The sequence below is a fragment of the Pongo abelii genome, chromosome 10 (assembly GCF_028885655.2).
Source record: "Pongo abelii isolate AG06213 chromosome 10, NHGRI_mPonAbe1-v2.0_pri, whole genome shotgun sequence".
Taxonomy (NCBI): domain Eukaryota; kingdom Metazoa; phylum Chordata; class Mammalia; order Primates; family Hominidae; genus Pongo; species Pongo abelii.
Window position 1 is genome coordinate 46,235,033 of NC_071995.2, and position 21,654 is coordinate 46,256,686.

Sequence of the window (21,654 nt, forward strand, 5' to 3'; positions counted from 1 at the left end):
GTATTGAAACCCTATACTTTCTTCAGAAAAACTGTTTTCATCCCTTCTAAATCTAAATGGTTTTAAATCCATGATCATTCACAAATCTTTGGTGATTTTCTAAGTCAAATACTGGGAATTCACAACAAAACCATTTCTCTCTGAAGGACCTATCTCTTGAAATTGAAAGCCAGATTTCTCAGACCTGATTTTGAAATTCAAAGTAAAAACTGGATTCTTCTGGCCTCATTCCTTTCGTCTCTAAGAATCAATGGATTTCCAATACAATGGGTAGAAGGCAATGAAGAAGCAAAAATTCCCAGAAATTAAAATTAAAATCCCACAACATTATCCCTCCATTTTACCATTATCATTTGGATTGAATGGAGCCTAGTGTGTGGCTGGGAGGGACAGCAAGTTGTCCATCTATGAGGTCACAGCTGAAGTCACAAAGTATTGAAAAGGGCAAGGTTGATATGGGAACAGGAGTCTGTTGTGAGATGGGGCTCAAATAGGAAAAAGTCTAGGGGTGAAGGAGTGGGGCAAAGTGTAATTTGGGGAACCAATCAGGATAAGTTTCTAGGCATAATTGACCTGGTTCTTGACTGGGGCTTGGAGGCCAAGAAGGGTGGGAATGGGAAAAGTGGGAGGGAAACTTCTCAAAGGAGGATTTGTCACCTGTCTGGGTCACTGCCTATGAGCCCTTCTTCTCTACAAAGCACTTGAAGGCTGGAGCTGATGGCCATCCATCCTGAAACTCTATCCTTAGTTAACCATGAAAATTCTGACTGAGGTGGGAGGGGGTGGGGTATTTGCCAATCTTGCATTCACTCTACACTATTTCCTGTCCTTGCCTGAACTCAAAGACCCTTTGGCCAATCCCCCATCCCCGATCTCAGTCAACTTATTTTTCACTTAGATTCTCTCTTTTTTTTTTTTTCATCTACTTCCTCACTGCAATTTCTGTTGTTACTGACAAAGACTATAGGAAGATTTTACCCAGGGCAAATACTTCCTTCCTCTTACCCTCCTCTTATCCTCATCTTTCTTTATGCATATGTACACACATACATGCACACGTATGTAAGCACACACATGCACATGCACACTCACCCATTCAAAATACAAATGCTTCATTAACCACTGAGACATCTGTCCTGGTAGTTCCTCACTGAATAAGCGCTTTTCTTCTCACCATGTGCCTGCCTTCTCCCCATATTCATTTATGCCTCTCCAGGGCCTGGAGCTATCTCCATCTTCAGCTCCAAAGTCCTTGGTTCCTGTCTGAGAACAAATGGCACAGCATCCCTGCCAGGATCAAGAACAAAAGGCAGAAATGACCTCCAAGCAGCAGAGAAGGTAATGGGGCTAATGATGACCCTCAAACATCCTTAGATTGCTATACTCCATGGGAGAAGAACCAGGACCTCCTGTCTCCTATGGCTGTTCATTTGGCTTCACTTGCTTCCTGGCTGAATAAGATGGGGACTTTCATGTGTCCTCCCTCTTCTCCATCTCCTTAATGAAACAGACAATAGCAAATCTTTGTCATTCTAATTTAGAAATCAGGCATCAATTGCAATTCCTCTAGGAGTTGGTGGGGTATACAAACCAGGGACATTAATTTATTACAGGATTGACTTTGCCTAAGTCCTTTATATCCTCTATAGTGTAAATCGAGGCCAAACATCTAAAATCAAGCTTCCCTTGGCCTATGGTGGAAAAGAGGGCTAGAATCTGCTGCTTGAGGCTAAATATGAGACCCAGGTGATGGTATCCATGAAGTCAGAAAAGAAGGAGGGTTTACTGTGAACTTATGGGTCAGGAAAGCTTCATAAAGGAATCAGAACTTGGCTTGAGCCTTTGAACTTGCAGCAGATGTTTTGAGATAAGATTTTGTAGAAATTTGGGCCTGGGTGCGTTGGCTCACGCCTGTAATCCCAGCACTTTGGGAGGCCAAGGTGGGTGGATCACTTGAGGTTGGGAGTTCAAGATCAGCCTGACCAACATGGAGAAACCCCGTCTCTACTAAAAATACAAAAAATTAGCTGGGCGTGGTGGTGCATGCCTGTAATCCCATCTATTCAGGAGGCTGAGGCAGGAAAATCGCTTGAACCTGGAAGGCAGAGGTTGTGGTGAGCCGGGATCATGCCATTGCACTCCAGCCTGGGCAATAAGAGCAAAACAAAGAGTTTGTAGAAATTTGGGAAGAGAAAGTGAAAAATGACTTCTAAATTTCTAACCTGCCTGAAAGTGCTCAGAATGGTTAACTGGACCTCAAGCCTGAGAGCCAATGAGGAATTGAGAAGACTGAATCTGGAGGAAGTTGGGAATCTGTTCTGTCTAAGAGTATGAATTATCTTCCAGACAACTGCAGGACCTTGAGGAAAAAATAATGAGTAGATATTGGAGTCTCCTAGACTTCTATATGAGAAAGCACATAAACCACACCAGAGCCCTGGCCTTTCTGCCGATGAACACATGCTTTTTTTTTGATGGTAAAAGTGGACAGGACACTGTAAAAATAACACACAACAATAAGAAAGTTTGAAAAAACTTAACAGTTACAAATGCTTTCATATAATCATCCCCCAAATCCTTGAGAGAAAGATTACTCCTCTTGTTTTATAGGTGAGGAAACAGGCTTAGGGTTGAGGTTCAATAGCATAGTAGGGTGACTATAATTAACAACAATTTATTATGTATTTCAAAATAGTTAGCTGAGAAGAGCTGAAATGTTCCCAGCACAAAGAACTGATCAATGTTTGAGGTGATGGATATCCTAAATACTCTTGATTCGATCATTACATATTTTATGCATTATCAAACTATCACATGTACCTCATAAATATGTATGATTATTATGTATCAATAAATAAATTAAAAAGATGTTTTCAGAATTAGGGGCATGATTTGGATTTGCAATGAGTAGTAGCTCTGCCAGGTTCTATGGAGAAATAGCACTCCAGCTGGCAGAATTGTGTGCCTGAGCCATCTGATATGATGTCAGTGCTATCAATGTTCATCAAGAGTCTCCTCTTAACTGGAAAACTGTAGGCTGAATGTCTTTTTATTTTTATTTTATTTTATTTATTTTTTTTAGCGACAAGGGCTTGCTCTGTTGCCGAGGCTAGAGTGCAGTAGCTCAATCATAGTTCACTGCAGCCTCGAACTCCTGGGCTCAAGCAATCCTCCTGTCAGCCTCCTGAGTAAGCTAGGTCTACAAGTGCCTGCCACCATGCCTGACTGGGTTTTTGTTGTTGCTGCTGCTGTTTTGTTTGTTTGTTGTTGGTTTTGTTTTGCTTTGTTTGTAGAGACAAGGTCTCACTATGTTGCCCAAGCTGGTCTTGAACTACAGTGTCATCTAGAGCCCAGTTTTCACTCTATTCTGGGTCCCCAGACTCCCTGTGATTACTGGCCTCCCTAGCCCTGTTTAGAAAAACTTACTGCTTTTTGTAATGGCAGGAACTGTACTAGCAGGAACCCCAGGGTGAGGAGATGGGGCTGAGTTTGCTCAGGATCAGCGAGCATGGTAGAGCAGACTGGTTGCCCCAACTTCACTCACTTTCACCCTTCTTCTTTCTTCCAGTTACCTGTTTATCTGTATACACCCCCTCCTAGGTGACCTTGGCACTGATTTAGGAATGAGATGGTATTTAGGAATAAGAGCTTCAGTTGTGCGGCCAAGAATAAGCAAAATCTTTCCACTTCCTCAGCCTTCCATCCCCATTCCCACCCCATCAGAAGTCACAAAGGAAAAGAACACTTTTTTAGGGGATAAAAAAGGAAGCAGTTTGCTAATTGAGCGTACTTTCCAAAGAGGACCTGGGAAGTTTGACAGGTTAGGCAGGGTAAAGGGTGGAGAGTGGACATAAATTAGGCAGGCAGGAGAATAGCAAGGTTTAAGGACAGTGACCATCACCTTCACTTCCATTGTTCTATGCTTTAGAGTTCTCAAAGGGCTTCCACAATAGTCAAGATACTTGGAAGATGAGGCAAGGGTCCCACCTCTCCCCACACCTCCCATAAAGGGATATGACAGGCAGGACCGTGGCTATCCTTCCTGGATTTTTAGTATAGAAACTTCAAGAATTCCTGCTAGGAGTGATAGAATAGAGTTAGGAGAAGCCTTTAGCCCACATTCTCTGCTCCTCATCAGGTTTATATCATTCTTTCTTTGCAGCACATCCATAGAAGAGACAATGAGACCACAGGTGGGTAAGATATCCAAATTCTCTGGATCCTCTGGGGCTTCTAATTCCTAGGGAGAGGGGAGGAGAAGAGGTTGTAGACAGGAGGTCAAAAAAAAAAAAAAGCTGTCTGACCAGGGATGGGGTGCCCTTGACTGGCTGATGGAGTGGGTCATTGTCTACCAAACCAGGTAACATCTCCAATGCCACCACTTCACCAGATGACTCCAGGGGCAGGCAGGCTGTACAGGCATTGACAAGGTGATAAACAGATGAGTCTGTTTGTACCTGTCACGCACCAGCTAGATCCAGAGTGAAGCAGGATATACGGGATGAAATGATTCAGCAGGGCTGCAGGAGACTTTTGGCTGCCTAAGAAATGGGGTGATTTTGGGTGTCCAGCTCAATTCCAAGAAATGTCTTGTCTTCCACCAGTTTCATAATGTGTCACTTCAGATTCTGGGAGAGTTGGAATGTTGTTTCCAACATTTGTTCCTTATTTCTACAGGAAAGACATGTAACCATCACTGAAACCCTGTGGGACCAGGTGAGTACAGAGGAATCATTTTTGACAGCATGGCACGAGGCGGGAGGTGGGGGAAGTCTTCAGGAAGGAGCACATTTCTTTCTCATTCCTTGAGCAGTTTGTCCGTTCCCTCCCACCTTGTTCTGTTGCTCGTGCAGTCTCATATCCTCAGAGCTCCTTGTGTCTGCATGTTAGTGCCCCTTCCTGACACCCACTTGTTTGAAGCTGTCACAGGTCCTGTTTGTTTTAAGGGTGTTTAATCCCCAATTCTCAGTGATTGCTACAGACTTGAAGGCACATGTTTGGCCTTTCACAAACTTGAAAATGTTGGTTTCAATTCACAAATGCAAAAATGCCAGGTTTCACTTTATAGTTGAAGGGTATATATGTGCAGAAGCTAGTAATGCCCATAAGATACCCACAGCAAATTGAACTTTCATAGAACACAGACATTTACTTGGAGTTTCTAAGAGGCCTTCACATAAATACCAGCTACTTCAACATCCCAATCTTACCATATTAGTTGCTTGTAAAACTTTAGATAGAGATGAGAATTAAAAGATAATTGATCACTTTTGAACTTATAGTATAGGAAACTGAGCAGGAAAAGACTGTTACTTAAGTCAATGGCTATGGCTTTCTGATTAAAAAGGAGTAAAATTCTCCAGAGCCTCTTGTGCCAGCCCCCACTGTACAATATTATATAAAACAAATAATGTGTCCAACATGTTTTATTTTCTGTGATATTCAATGACTCTTTACATAAGGAAATAATCTTAATTACAATGCTGTACAGTAGCATAACTATTTCATGTTCTTACAATTATTATATTAGCTAAAGAGTAAGTTGCTTGTGTAAGAGTCAAAAGACCATCCTGTTGAGAACAAGTAAATAATCAGGTACTTATAATATAACAAAGAGTGAACAAAGGGCAATGAATTGATCATTGAGAGGCAACGAATTAATCATTGGCACACTCTACCTCTTTGACCATTCATCTTCCATATGTACTCTTACATACAAATTGAAACTCCTAAATATCTACATACACTGTATTTCCACCAAACAAGATACAACTATCTTAAAGTTCTCACAATTTCTCCCAAGGGAGACAACCCACAGTTCCAACAGTCACTGGATCCATTCATGGCTGGGTAATACAGTAGGTGGATATTTGATTTTATAAGAAACTGCCAGCCCTGGCCCTGGATCCCATAGCCGCCGAGATGTTGATGCCTAAGAAGAACTGGGTTGCCATTTATGAACTCCTTTTTAAGGAGAGTCATGGTGGCCAAGAAGGATGTCCACATGTCTAAGCACCCAGAGCTGGCAGACAAGAATGTGCCCCATCCTTCACATCATGAAGGCCATGCAGTCTCTCAAGTCCCGAGGCTGCATGAAGGAAGAGTTTGCCTGGAGACATTTCTACTGGAACCTTATCAATGAGGGTATCCAGTATCTCCATGATTACCTTCATCGGCCCCTGGAGTCTATGCCTGTCACTCTACGCCACAGCCATCCAGAGACTGGCGGGCCTCAGCCTAAAGGTCTGGAGGGTTAGTGATCTGGAAGACTCACAAGAGGGGAAGCCAACAGGGATACCTACAGACAGAATGCTGTGCCCCCTGGTGCCGACAAGAAAGCCAAGGTTGGGGCTGTGTCAGCAACTGAATTCCAATTTAGAGGTGGATTTAGTCATGGATGTGGTCATCTACCCCAGTAAAATTGGAGAGGATTATTTTGCATTGAATAAACTTACAGCCAAAAAAAAAAAGAAAGAAAGAAAAGAAAGTGCCAGAACTTTTTCCAAAGTGATCATATGATTTTACACACCCTCCAACAAGCAAATAAATACCTGTTGATTTGAATACCTATGCTAAGCTTCAGAATAAGAACAAATTAGACCAAAAATAAATATAATAGTAGGTTTCATTATACATTCAATGCACAGCCCAGTCTTCTTTAAATACTTTACTGTATTTTGCTCATTTACCATATAGAGAAATGGCAGCCCAGAGGTTTCTGTAGAGTGGAAGTCAATGAGGATTTATTGCTAGAGCTACAAAGCCACAGTCTCTTGGCATTCACATCTACAGCCTAGTGGCTAGGAGACCAGGTAACTTAATTTTATATGTGAAATCCCTCTGTAATAAAGTGATCATCTACAATATTATTTTTTCTATATTTTTGTCTTCTGTCAGGTGCTGACAGTTTTTAAGGATATACAAAAGGAGGTGAGATTAGATTTTGATTCTCTGAATTCCCCAGCCCCATCATGTGCCTTGATCCCATTTTTTTTCTTACCCTACTGAGATGTTGCCTCTGACCAAGGTTTTAGCTTCATTTATTTTTCTAGTGATTTCTCCCTTAAAGAGTACCATTGACTTGTCAGTCCAGGCAGCTAAGGCAAGAAGATGCCTAACAGTTCCCTTGAGGAAATGTGATAATACAGACAGAAAACTGTATCTGCTAGAACTTCTCTCAGCAAGAATACTCTATGTGGTTCTTCTTCTGTGGATTTCAGTGTCTCTCTCAATCTCTCTCTCTCTCTCTTTGAGACAGGGTCTCACTCTGTGCCCAGGCTGCAGTGCAGTGATGTGATCTTGGCTCACTGCAACCTCTGGCTCCTGGGTTCAAGCGAATCTCCTCCCTTAGCCTCCCAAGTAGCTGGGACTACCACACCCAGCTAACTTTTTTTGTATTTTTTTGTAGAGACAGGGTTTCACCATGTTGCCCACATTGGTCTCAAATTCCTAGACTCAAGCCATCTGCCAGCCTTGGCCTCCCAAAGTGCTGGGATTACAGGCAAGAGGCATTGCACCCAGCCTAAGAAGGATTTTTTTTTTTTTTGAGACAGTCTTGTTCTGTCACCCAGGCTACAGTGTAGTAGCACAATCTCAGCTCACCACAACCTCTACCTCCCGAGTTCCAGTGATTCTCCTGCCTCAGCCTCCTGGGTAACTGGGATTACAGGTATGTGCCACCATGCCTGGCTAATTTCTGCATTTTTAGTAGAAACGGGGTTTCACCATGTTGGTCAGGCTGGTCCCAAACTCCCGACCTCAGGTGATCCACCCACCTCGGCCTCCCAAAGTGCTGGGATTACAGACATGAGCCACTCCACTCAGCCAAGAAGGGATTTTTTAAAGATCCTTTACACGTACTTAAAGCTTCTCTGCAGAGAACCACTGGAGACTCAATGAGGAGTGTAAAAGGACCCAGAAAAGACATGGCAGAGGGCCAGAGGGCCACAAAGAATAAAAGATGTGAGGTCTTGGTATCAATAGTTATGACTGTAAGTGATGAATTGTGTGTCTCCCACCCCTAAAGAGGCACAGCTTGCTCCTATTTATTCATTCATTATTCAAAAGACATTTATTGAGCATATGCTATATGCAGGGCATTATCTTAAGTGGTTTGGTGTGAGAGACACAAAAACAATACAAATTGTGCTTTTGGGAATCTTGGGATTTTGGCCAGGCACCGTGGCCAAAGTGGCTGTGTGGTAATCCCAGCACTTTGGGAGGCTGAGGTCACCAGATCACCTGAGGTCAGGAGTTCAACCAGCCTGACCAACATGGTGAATCCCCATCTCTACTAAAAATGCAAAAATTAGTCAGACATCGTGGTACACATCTGTGATCCCAGTTCCTGGGGAGGCTGAGGCAGGAGAATTTCTTGAAACTGGGAGGTGGAAGTTGCAGTGAGCCAAGATCACACCACTGCTCTCCAGCCTGAATGGCAGAGCAAGACTCCATCTCAAAAAAAGAAAGAAAGGAGGGCAGCCAAGATGGCCAAATAGGAACAGCTCCGGTCTACAGCTCCCAGCCTGAGCAACACAGAAGATGGTTGATTTCTGCATTTCCATCTGAGGTACTGGGTTCATCTCACTAGGGAGTGCCAGACAGTGGGTGCAGGACAGTGAGTGCAGCACACCGTGCGTGAGCTGAAGCAGGGCCAGGCATTGCCTCAATTGGGAAGCCCAAGGGATCAGGGAGTTCCCTTTCCTAGTCAAAGAAGGGGGTGACAGCACCTGGAAAATCGGGTCACTCCCACCCTAATACTGCGCTTTTCCGAAGGGCTTAAAAAATGGCGCACCAGGAGATTATATCCTGCACCTGGCTCGGAGGGTCCTACGCCCATGGAGTCTCACTGATTGCTAGCACAGCAGTCTGAGATCAAACTGCAAGGTGGCAGCGAGGCTGGGGGAGGGGCAGCCACCATTGCTCAGGCTTGCTTAGGTAAACAAAGCAGCCAGGAAGCTGGAACTGGGTGGCGCCCACCACAGCTCAAGGAGGCCTGCCTGCCTCTGTAGGCTCCACCTCTGGGGGCAGGGCACAGACAAACAAAAAGACAGCAGTAACCTCTGCAGACTTAAATGTCCCTGTCTGACAGCTTTGAAGAGAGTAGTGGTTCTCCCAGCATGCATCTTGAGATCTGAGAACAGGCAGACTGCCTCCTCAAGTGGGTCCCTGACCCCTGACCCCTGAGCAGCCTAACTGGGAGGCACCCCCCAGCAGGGGCAGACTGACACCTCACATGGCTGGGTCCCCCTCTGAGACAAAACTTCCAGAGGAACAATCAGGCAGCAGTATTTGCAGATCATGAAAATCCATGGTTCTGCAGACACCGCTGCTGATACCCAGGCAAACAGGGTCTGGAGTGGACCTCTAGCAAACTCCAACAGACCTGCAGCTGAGGGTCCTGTCTGTTAGAAGGAAAACTAACAAACAGAAAGGATATCCACACCAAAAGCCGATCTGTACATCACCATCATCAAAGACCAAAAGTAGATAAAACCATAAAGATGGGGAAAAAACAGAGCAGAAAAACTGGAAACTCTAAAAAGCAGAGCGCCTCTCCTCCTCCAAAGGAACACAGTTCCTCACCAGCAATGGAACAAAGCTGGATGGAGAATGACTTTGACTTTGACGAGTTGAGAGAAGAAGGCTTCAGATGATCAAACTACTCTGAGCTACAGGAGGAAATTCAAATCAAAGGCAAAGAAGTTAAAAACTTTGAAAAAATTTTAGATGAATGTATAACTAGAATAATCAATACAGAGAAGTGCTTAAAGGAGCTGATGGAGCTGAGAGCCAAGGCTCGAGAATTACGTGAAGAATGCAGAAGTCTCAGAAGCTGATGTGATCAACTGGAAGAAAGGGTATCAGTGATGGAAGATGAAATGAATGAAATGAAGTTGGAAGGGAAGTTTAGAGAAAAAAGAATAAAAGGAAACGAACAAAGCCTCCAAGAAATATGGGACTATGTGAAAAGACCAAATCTACGTCTGATTGGTGTACCTGAAAGTGACAGGGAGAATGGAACCAAGTTGGAAAACACTCTGCAAGATATTATCCAGGAGAACTTCCCCAATCTAGCAAGGCAGGCCAACATTCACATTCAGGAAATACAGAGAATGCCACAAAGATACTGCTCAAGAAGAGCAACTCCAAGACACATAATTGTCAGATTCACCAAACTTGGAATGAAGGAAAAATGTTAAGGGCAGCCAGAGAGAAAGGTCGGGTTACCCACAAAGGGAAGCCCATCAGACTAACAGCGGATCCCTTGGCAGAAACTCCACAAGCCAGAAGAGAGTGGGGGCCAATATTCAACATTCTTAAAGAAAAGAATTCTCAACCCAGAATTTCATATCCAGCCAAACTAAGCTTCATAAGTGAAGGAGAAATAAAATACTTTACAGACAAGCAAATGCTGAGAGATTTTATCACCACCAGGCCTGCCCTAAAAGAGCTCCTGAAGGAAGCAATAAACATGGAAAGGAACAACCAGCCACTGCAAAATCATGCCAAATTGTAAAGACCATCAAGGCTAGGAAGAAACTGCATCAACTAACGAGCAAAATAACCAGCTAACATCATAATGACAGGATCAAATTCACATATAACAATATTAACTTTAAATGTAAATGGGCTAAATGCTCCAATTAAAAGACACAGACTGGCAAATTGGATAAAGATTCAAGACCCATCAGTGTGCTGTATTCAGGAAACCCATCTCACGTGCAGAGACACACATAGGCTCAAAATAAAAGGATGGAGGAAGATCTACCAAGTAAATAGAAAACAGAAAACGGCAGGAGTTGCAATCCTAGTCTCTGATAAAACAGACTTTAAACCAGCAAAGATCAAAAGAGTCAAAGAAGGCCATTACATAATGGTAAAGGGATCAATTCAACAAGAAGAGCTAACCTAAATATATGTGCACCCAATACAGGAGCACTCAGATTCATAAAGCAAGTCCTGACTGACCTACAAAGAGACTTAGACTCCCACACAATAATAATGGGAGACTTTAACACCCCACTGTCAACATTAGACAGATGAATGAGACAGAAAGTTAACAAGGATACCCAGGAATTGAACTCAGCTCTGCACCAAGCGGACCTAATAGACATCTACAGAACTCTCCACCCCAACTCAACAGAATATACATTTTTTTCAGCACCACACCACACCTATTCCAAAACTGACCACATACTTGGAAGTAAAGCTCTCCTCAGCAAATGTAAAAGAACAGAAATTATAACAAACTGTCTCTCAGACCACAGGGCAATCAAACTAGAACTCAGGATTAAGAAACTCACTCAAAACCACTCAACTACATGGAAACTGAACAACCTGCTCCTGAATGACTACTGGGTACATAATGAAATGAAGGCAGAAATAAAGATGTTCTTTGAAACCAACGAGAACAAAGACACAACATACCAAAATCTCTGGGACACATTCAAAGCAGTGTGTAGAGGGAAATTTATAGCACTAAATGCCCACAAGAGAAAGCAGGAAAGATCCAAAATTGACACCCTAACATTGCAATTAAAAGAACTAGAAAAGCAAGAGCAAACACATTCAAAAGCTAGCAGAAGGCAAGAAATAACTAAAATCAGAGCAGAACTGAAGGAAATAGAGACACAAAAAACCCTTCAAAAAATTAATGAATCCAGGAGATGCTTTTTTGAAAAGATCAACAAAATTGATAGACCACTAGCAAGACTAATAAAGAAGAAAAGAGAGAAGAATCAAATAGATGCAATAAAAAATGATAAAGGGGATATCACCACCAATCCCACAGAAATACAAACTACCATCAGAGAATACTACAAACACCTCTACACAAATAAACTAGAAAATCTAGAAGAAATGGATAAATTCCTCGACACATACATCCTCCCAAGACTAAACCAGGAAGAAGTTGAATCTCTGAATAGACCAATAACAGGCTCTGAAAATGTGGCAATAATCAATAGCTTACCAACCAAAAAGAGTCCAGGACCAGATGGATTCACAGCCAAATTCTACCAGAGGTACAAGGAGGAACTGGTGCCATTCCTTCTGAAACTATTCCAATCAACAGAAAAAGAGGGAATCCTCCCTAACTCATTTTATGAGGCCAGCATCATCCTGATACCAAAGCCGGGCAGAGACACAACCAAAAAAGAGAATTTTAGACCAATATCCTTGATGAACATTGATGCAAAAATCCTCAATAAAATACTGGCAAACTTAATCCAGCAGCACATCAAACAGCTTATCCACCATGATCAAGTGGGCTTCATCCCTGGGATGCAAGGCTGGTTAAACATACACAAATCAATAAATGTAATCCAGCATATAAACAGAACCAAAGACAAAAACCACAATTATCTCAATAGATGCAGAAGAGGCCTTTGACAAAATTCAACAACCTTCATGCTAAAAACTCTCAATAAATTAGGTATTGATGGGATGTATCTCAAAATAATAAGAGCTATCTATGACAAACCCACAGCCAATATCATACTGAATGGGCAAAAACTGGAAGCATTCCCTTTGAAAACTGGCACAAGACAGGGATGCCCTCTCTCACCATTCCTATTCAACATAATGTTGGAAGTTCTGGCCAGGGCAATTAGTCAGGAGAAGGAAATAAAAGGTATTCAATTAGGAAAAGCGGAAGTCAAATTGTCCCTGTTTGCAGATGACATGATTGTATATCTAGAAAACCCCATTGTCTCAGCCCAAAATTTGCTGAAGTTTGCAACTTCAGCAAAGTCTCAGGATACAAAATCAATGTACAAAAATCACAAGCATTCTTATACACCAATAACAGACAAACAGAGAGCAAAATCATGAGTGAACTCCCATTCACAATTGCTTCAAAGAGAATAAAATACCTAGGAATCCAACTTACAAGGGATGTGAAGGACCTCTTCAAGGAGAACTACAAACCACTGCTCAAGGAAATAAAAGAGGATACAAAGAAATGGAAGAACATTCCATGCTCATGAGTAAGAAGAATCAATATCGTGAAAATGGCCATACTGCCCAAGGTAATTTATAGATTCAATGCCATCCCCATCAAGCTACCAATGACTTTCTTCACAGAATTGGAAAAAAACTGCCTTAAAGTTCATATGGAACCAAAAAAGAGCCCACATCACCAAGTCAATCCTAAGCCAAAAGAACAAAGCTGGAGACATCACACTACCTGACTTCAAACTATACTACAAGGCTACAGTAACCAAAACAGCATGATACTGGTACCAAAACAGAGATATAGATCGATGGAACAGAACAGAGCCCTCAGAAATAACACTGCATATCTACAACTATCTGATCTTTGACAAACCTGACAAAAACAAGCAATGGGGAAAGGATTCCCTATTTAATAAATGGTGCTGGGAAAACTGGCTAGCCATATGGAGAAAGCTGAAACTGGATCCCTTCCTTACACCTTATACAAAAATTAATTCAAGATGGATTAAAGACTTACATGTTAGACCTAAAATCATAAAAACCCTAGAAGAAAACCTAGGCAATATCATTCAGGACATAGGCATGGGCAAGGACTTCATGTCTAAAACACCAAAAGCAATGGCAACAAAAGCCAAAATTGACAAATGGGATCTAATTAAACTAAAGAGCTTCTGCACAGCAAAGGAAACTACCATCAGAGTGAACAGGCAACCTACAAAATGGGAGAAAATTTTCTCAACCTACTCATCTGACAAAGGGCTAATATCCAGAATCTACAATGAACTCAAACAAATTTACATGAAAAAAACAAACAACCCCATCAAAAAGTGGGCAAAGGACATGAACAGACACTTCTCAAAAGAAGACATTTATGCAGCCAAAAAACACATGAAAAAATGCTCACCATCACTGGCCATCAGAGAAATGCAAATCAAAACCACAATGAGATACCATCTCACACCAGTTAGAATGGCAATCATTAAAAAGTCAGGAAACAACAGGTGCTGGAGAGGATGTGGAGAAATAGGAACACTTTTTTTTTTCTTTTATTATTATTATTATTATTATTATACTTTAGGTTTTATGGTACATGTGCGCAATGTGCAGGTAAGTTACATAGGAACACTTTTACACTGTTGTTGGAACTGTAAACTAGTTCAACCATTGTGGAAGTCAGTGTGGCGATTCCTCAGGGATCTAGAAATAGAAATACCATTTGATCCAGCCATCCTATTACTGGGTATATACCCAAAGGGCTATAAATCATGCTGCTATAAAGACACATGCACACGTATGTTTATTGCAGCACTATTCACAATAGCAAAGATTTGGAACCAACCCAAATGTCCAACAATGATAGACTGGATTAAGAAAATGTGGCACATATACACCATGGAATACTATGCAGCCATAAAAAATGATGAGTTCATGTCCTTTGTAGGGACATGGATGAAATTGGAAATCATCATTCTCAGCAAACTATCGCAAGAACAAAAAACCAAACACCGCATATTCTCACTCATAGGTGGGAATTGAACAATGAGAACACATGGACACAGGAAGGGGAACATCACACTCTGGGGACTGTTGTGGGGTGGAGGGAGTGGGGAGGGATAGCATTAGGAGATATACTTAATGCTAAATGACGAGTTAATGGGTGCAGCGCACCAGCATGGCACATGTATACATATGTAACTAACCTGCACATTGTGCACATGTACCATAAAACTTAAAGTATAATAATAATAAAATAAAAAAAAAGAAGAAAGAAATCTTGGGAGTTCCATGTCCAAGAAGCCCATATTTTCCCAAACGGACATCCCTGCATTTGACCAAGTCTATAGCTAGTACACTGCAGGTCCGAAGGAGACCAGCCCCATCATCTCTGACTCTGTATTCTCATTATTTTTCAGCTGCAGGAAGATGCTCGGATTCGAGGTAAAAGAGCACCATTCCAAGGTTTGGATAAGGAAACAAGGGAGGGGATTTGGAATTCCAGTCTCATTGTATTCATTTGCCATACAAAAGAAAATGGAGATAAGAAGTGAGATATGGAGTTCATCCCAAAGTCTCACCCTAGGATCTTCCATTTAGCTTACAGCCGGAGTCCAGGTTCTATTTTCTTTCCCTGCTTCAACCAAGCTGGGAATTGGCTTTCCTTAAAGCATTCATAAGCACTGCAAGTCTCTCCTCTGTCCAGCTCAATTGCCTCGTGTCTGAGTCTGTTCGGGCTGCTAGAACAGAGTACCATACTGGGTAATTTATAATCAATAGAAATGTATTTCCCACAGTTCTGGAGGCTGGGATATCCAAGATCAAGGTGCCAGCAGATTTGGTGTCTGGTGAGGCCCTGCTTCCCAGTTCATAGACAACCAACTTTTTCACTGTGTCCTCACATGGAGGAAGGAGTAAAGGAGTTCTCTAGGTTCTCTTTCATACAGACACTAATCTCATTCATGAGAGCTCTGCCCTCATAAGTGAATTACCTCCCAAAGGCCCCACACCTTAATATCATTGCTTTGGGGATTAGGTTTCAATATATCAATTTGGAGGCGACATAGGCATTCAGTCTACAGCACATGGACAGGGATGGAAGAATCTTTTTCTCCCTTGGAATGGTTGTTGAGGGCCTGAGAACACTCTCATGCCTCAGCTAGATGTGATTCTTGTCTGTAAAGACAGCAAGTACAGAAAAGGGGAACAGCTTCCCAAGACTGGCACAGGGATAGAATGGCAGCGACGCTAGAGTGGAATGATTATTCAGGGTGGTCAAGTTACAGTTTTCAAATGCCCAGATGCTAATTCTAGCATTTCAAGAAAATACTCAGAATACCCAGGAGCCTAGAATTATAGCAGAAAAGCCATATCTGGAACTTTTTTCTTCACTCATCCAAGAAAGAACTTACAAATTGGGGCTTTTCATACAGATCACCTGGGTCCCTTGTTAAAAAACAGATTCTTATTCAGTAAGTCTAGGGTAGGCTTGAATTCTGAGATCTGAGGTTCTATAACTCTAAGAGACTCCCGTATGGTGCCAAAGCTCTTGGCTCTTGAATCCCACTGATAATCAAGGATATATATGACTGAGCCCAAAGAGAGAGCCTCCAAAGTCAGAATTAAATAAGATTGAATTCAAGGATTTTTATACCCCATGGAAAGGGTGACGAGCCTTCAGCTGTGGATACAAGAGACAGGGAGAGGAGGAAATCTGGAGATTCTGACTACTCTTGGGGTCTTTCTGGTATTGGAAGCACTCTATGCTTTTTCAGCCCCATGGCAAAACGGAGTTCGTTAAGGGTACAAATCTTCTTGGGGATCTTTAAATACAAACAGTCCCAGAGAAGACTCCCTCTGATCTTCCTCCAAACCTGGCCCATCACCTCCACTCCAGAATAAGGACCTATGGCCTCCACTGGGAGATCCAGAGGCTTGTGAGATACTTTCCTTGGATGCTGATCCCTAAGGTTCAAAAGGTCAAAAAGGGCCAAGCTTACCTCTGCTTGGAGAATGCTCTCCTTCATCCTCAGAAGCCTGATTTCCAAATAGGTCCCTGCAGGGCCCTGGGAACACCCACCCGATTACCTGGGCTGTAAAAATGTGGATTTAGGATCTAACAGCTGCGCTGCTTTTCTGCTTCCTAAAAGATGGAGGGAGGGAGGGTGAAATCCAGGGTGAGAAGAGGAGAATTCAAGTCTTATTGTACCCATTTCCCACACAAAATAATAGATATAAGAAGTGAACTACCAGGGACTTGTTCCAGTGGCAGCACCCTGGGATGGAAACATTTCTCTAACTTAGTTCCCAGCCCTGAATGAACAGACCTTCAGTGGCCATGATCCACTCTGCTTCACAGGGGGCCAGATTTCTGGTGCCACATTCTGCAACTGCCTCTCTGACGGGCCTGTTAGGTCGTCAGTGTCCCTTCAAGTCTGGCCCCTCCCACTTTGGCTATACTTCAAATCAAGGATGTTAGCTGGGCAGCTGGGGAGACATGTCCAGGCCCCTGTAACAGAATGACTCTTCTCTGTGTCCACTTTAGGGATGAGCAACTGCTCCATGACACCCATGACATCAGCACCCAGGACTGGGTAAGTGTCCCTATTCTGACAATGTTCAAGTGAGATGGCACCCACCTGGATATGGGTGTGCTGGCCATGAATATAGCTAGCTCTGAGCTTTGAGCCTTCAGAAGCCTGTGCTTCCAAAGGGGCAAGAAGTGCCTCCCCACCCGACTATGTCTACTAATGGTTAACTACAGAGCCTGGGCTTCCTCCTCCATCCTCAGCCCCATCAGAAATCCCTGAAATCTCAGAATCAGCCCTGAACCTCACCCTAAGAGATTGTAAGAAAGTATCTTAATTCAATTGAGGGAATAAGGGAACATAGAAAGAATGACAGCTAGGAAAGGAAGGCCACAAAGAAGGAATAAAGAATCAAGGACGTAGGCTGGGCGTGGGGTGGCTCATGCCTGTAATCCCAGTACTTCTGGAGGCCAAGGCAGTTGGATCGCTTGAGCCCAGGAGTTCAACACAGTGAGACCTGTCTCCACAAAATATACAAAAATTAGCCAGGTGTGGTGGTACATGCCTGTAGTCCCAGCTACTCGGGAGGCTGAGGTGAAAGGATAACCTGAGCCTGCAGAGGTGGAGACTGCAGTGAGCCATGATCATGCCACTTCCCTCCATCCTGGGCTGGAGACAGAGCAAAACGCTGTCTCATTTAAAAAAAAAGGTGGGGGGATCCGGGACTTAGAAGAAAGTTATAAAGAAAATTAATGAAAGTTGATTTTCAAAAAGAAAATTAACAAAAGTTAAAATGCCCTAATACTGAGAGATGTCACTTTCTCTTCCATAACAAGATGAGGAGAAAAAAGATCAGGCTACTGCAACACAGATTTAAATTAGACATTGGCAGGAAAGACCTTTCAATAGTGCAACTGAGAAATAGAACTAGGTAGTCAAGAAAGACAGCAGCACCATGTACTTCAGAGGGCTTTAAAGATAATGTTTAAAAAAAAAAATAGGCCAGGTGCGGTGGCTCATGCCTATAATCCCAGTACTTTGGGAGGCCAAGGCAGGTGGATCACCTGAGGTCAGGAGTTCAAGACCAGCCTGACCAACATGGAGAAACCCCATCTCTACTAAAAATACAAAATTAGCCAGGCATGGTGGTGCATGCCTGTAATCCCAGCTACTCGGGAGGCTGAGGCAGGAGAATCACTTGAACCCGGGAGGCGGAGGTTGCAGTGAGCTGAGATTGTGCCATTGCATTCCAGCCTAGGCAACAAGAGTGAAACTCTGTCTCAAAACAAAAAAATAATTTGACATGTTATGGTTTTTCCCGAACCAGGAAATGGAAAAGGTGAACTCCCTAGATCCCTGTTTGAACAGAATTTGTCCCTATCTCAGAAAATTGACTCTCATAAAATAAAGCCGTTTGTTTTAAAGAGATGGATTCTTATGCTTTAACTGGCTCAGTGCTGAAACCATGGAAGGAATAAGTGAAAAGTGATTTCATATTAACAAAATTCTAAATGTAAACCTTTGTGTATGAGGAGCACTTTTGATTAGTCAAAATCCTTTCAGATATATGATATTATTTAATTTTAATTTTATTATTCCTCTGAGTCAAGCAGGAGGAATTTTCCTGATGAAAACATAGGCTGTAATAGGTTATGATGCTTCATCTCCTAAAGCCCACCCAACAAGAGCTTTTTCCTGTGAGCCATGCATCCATCAGGAAATTGCAACTCCCAGAGCCTGAGATGCCCATTCTTGGTGGAGTGTAATAATAGAATCCCTAAGGGCAGTGGAGGCCAGAAAGGGAATTGAAAGGGTAAGATCTCTTTCCCTCACATGGCTGCAATGTTCTCTTTTTTGGCACAGAGAATAAGGCCTCCAGATTCCTTGATGACCCCAAAGTTGAGAAGATTGCAATTCAGCTCTGGAGAGCAGCCATCAGGAGGCCGTGTCCACAACCTGAAGACACAGCTCTTCAGTCAATCAGCTTTCTACCCTGGACCCTAACTCTATAATCAAGGAAGAAGGACATCTCTGCTTCAGCCAGGTGCTTTACCCAGGCAGCCTTTCCTCTGCGCTCCACCCTGCCCATCTGTGGTAGTCAGGAACCCAGGCCTCTTAGGCCCTCATCCCAATATAGCAGGGCAGAACCCCACAAAGCAGGTGCAGTCATACAAGGGGCAATAGGGTGAGAGGCTGGACTAGTGAAGGCAGGGCTAGGCCAGGTTCTTTTGGTCTCTGTGATCAAGACAAAGGGCCAGAGTGCATCAGGTATGGACAGTTTTATACAAGGATCAAAACAAAGATCCAAACAGAGTGCATCAGATGTGGATAGTGTTCAGGAATCAGGGACAGACAATTGTGGGATAAAAAGATGGAAAGGTGGAAAGTTTTAAAACATGTTAATAAATGTGAGGCCTATAATTCCCTCTGGAAAGTGCTCTAGAAACTTGCACTACTTTGGGGGCTTAATTCAGTGTCAAGAGTCAGACACAGTCCATCTTTTATACACTCCCTTGTCCGGGTTTTCTTTCCTAAAGTACTTGAGTATGCTTCCCCAAAGGCACTGTTTAAGTGACAGGCCATTTCCTCAACCCTTTTCACTCTCCTGCTCCATAGGCTCATCTGACACCTAACCCACCTGGAGAAGAAGACTGTCTCAGGTGCTCACCCTGTGGCAGAGACTATACTAGCCACACCCTCTATATGGCCTTCTCTAGGGCTCATTAGGAATTCCTTTTAAGAAACAATCTGAGTGATAGGTGGTGGAGAAAATTGGTTTCATCCACCTATGTCTAAGTACAGTGACTCTATGTATTTTCTTGAATAGCCCCCTTTCAAATATTTTATCCTGTTTCCCCCACAAATCATCAAAATACACAAAGTATTTCCATATTTTAGCATTAAGATTATATTTTGCTGAATGTAATACATACACTCAAAAAACCTCTATCAAAACCCAGTTTGGGTTCAGATTGTAAGGCAGGAAGCTTCCTTCCTCTAGTACGACATGGACAGCAAGTGTAGGACAGCAAAATTCCTGAAGTGGAAACTACACAGAGAGAATATGGTCTACAACTAATGGATCTCCTCCTTAGTTCCTGTTGGATGTCTTGGGATGGGGTTGTGAGGGTAGAAGCATCACCACAAGGATGCTTTACTCTCAGGGTCACCTGCCTAGTAAATTGTCCAGCAGGGAGGAAGATAAATTTCTTTTATTTCCATCCATATGACCATGACATCTGGTCATACAGCACATACAGCACAGCTTCAGTTGGGGAAGATATTAGCAGACATCATCACTGAACCCAGAAGAGAGGGTGGTGCCCATGAGTGGAGATGCGAGGGTCTATGGCTGAAACTGGGAACTTGGAAATCAAGTGAGACCCAAGCACATTCCAACTGCCAAAGCAAGGAAACCAGCAAACAAACAGCTGATGAAATAAATGTGACATAAAAGACTTGCCCTCCTGGTTCTTCCTGGGCTGAGGAATGCATAGTGATAGAATTTCCAAGTATGATAGTGCATTTGGTTCAAAGAACAGCACTGTAGCATGGGAGAACCTGCACTATAATGTCATAAACTCAGTCTGACTTTGTCTGAGTTTTTCTTCTTTGTGGGCCTCAGTTTCCTCTCCCATAAAGTAAGTAGTTGTTACTAGAAAATTCTGAAGGTACCTTTCGTTTCCAATATCCTGTGATCTGGATGGTCTCACAGTCTACCATTTAAAGATAGTTACTCCCAGCCTATGAAAAGACCACCTAGTACAAAAGTATTTCCTACAAGAAAGGACTGTTTAGGGTATTTGTCAAAGATGGTAATCTTTGTATATATAAATGCGCATATTACATAACTGGTAAAGCAGAATTTTTATTTCTTTCCTTTTAAACAAAATCTGAACAAATGAACATAATATATTAAATATTCTATCATGTAAGATTTAACCCCTGAAATGAGAATTTGTCACAACACCAGCAAAATAATAATCAGAACACATTATGGCAGTAAGGTAACTTTGTAAAAATCTTCACCTCATAGATGTTGACTCGGCATTTGTTAACATACAAATTTTATTTTTTTAATTAACACTTTAAAAATTAAATTACCTGATAAGGAGACACTGTAACTATTGGACTGTATTGAAAACAAAACCAGACAAGGGTGCCCTCTATTTTCATGCTAGCTCAACAGTATTAAAAATGTTGTCAGTGTTTTCCATTTATTTTATTTTATTTTATGTATTTATTTATTTTTGAGATGGAGTTTTGCTCTTGTCACCTAGGCTGAAGTGCAATGGCACGATCTCAGCTCACTGCAACATCTGCCTCCTGGGTTCAAGTGATTCTCCTGCCTCAGCCTCCCGAGTAGCTGGGATTACAGGCACCTGCCACCACACCCAGCTAATTTTTGTATTTTTAGTAGAGACGGGGTTTCACCGTGTTGGCCAGGCTGGTCTTGAACTCCTGACCTCAGGTGATCCACCCATCTTGGCCTCCCAAAGTGCTGGGATTACAAGCGTGAACCACTGCACCCAGCCCAGTGTTTTTCATTTCTAAAAACACTTAAAATAAAATCTCAGCAAGACATTTTATACAAATAGGTAGAAAATTCATCCAGAAGCATAAGACAAAATGTCCAAAAACAGGCTGGGCTCACACCTGTAATCCCAGCACTTTG

The 21,654-nt window shown here is 42.6% G+C and overlaps 1 protein-coding gene and 1 pseudogene across 13 annotated transcripts; both read left to right on the plus strand.

Annotated features, from left to right (window-relative positions):
* The first annotated feature begins 434 nt into the window (after positions 1–434).
* C10H12orf54 (chromosome 10 C12orf54 homolog) lies at positions 435–20,437 on the plus strand. 13 transcript variants are annotated; one of them, XR_008511933.1, is made up of 11 exons: positions 477–772; positions 1,217–1,338; positions 4,163–4,193; positions 4,678–4,716; positions 6,898–6,930; positions 7,554–7,669; positions 14,871–14,895; positions 16,997–17,045; positions 18,843–19,023; positions 19,596–19,639; positions 20,231–20,437. XR_008511933.1 is itself a non-coding variant. In XM_054527193.1 (9 exons), exons 2-8 carry the CDS (start codon positions 1,274–1,276, stop codon positions 18,981–18,983), a joined length of 381 nt encoding a protein of 126 aa, XP_054383168.1. In that variant the 5' UTR covers positions 615–772; positions 1,217–1,273; the 3' UTR covers positions 18,984–19,023; positions 20,231–20,437. The 13 variants fall into 13 exon arrangements, 1 of the variants encoding a protein (XP_054383168.1); XR_008511928.1 differs by lacking the exon at positions 7,554–7,669 and having other exon boundaries at positions 456–772; XR_008511929.1 differs by lacking the exon at positions 7,554–7,669 and having other exon boundaries at positions 466–528.
* Positions 5,923–6,419, plus strand: LOC112135760 (small ribosomal subunit protein eS10-like; annotated as a pseudogene).
* Positions 20,438–21,654: the final 1,217 nt, after the last annotated feature.

Coding starts and splice junctions, on each gene's coding strand:
- C10H12orf54 (XM_054527193.1), top strand. CDS start 1,274: ATGGCACAGCATCCCTGCCAGGATCAAGAACAAAAGGCAGAAATGACC. Junction 1,339..4,162: donor ACCTCCAAGCAGCAGAGAAG/GTAATGGGGCTA, acceptor CTTTCTTTGCAG/CACATCCATAGAAGAGACAA. Junction 4,194..4,677: donor AAGAGACAATGAGACCACAG/GTGGGTAAGATA, acceptor TTATTTCTACAG/GAAAGACATGTAACCATCAC.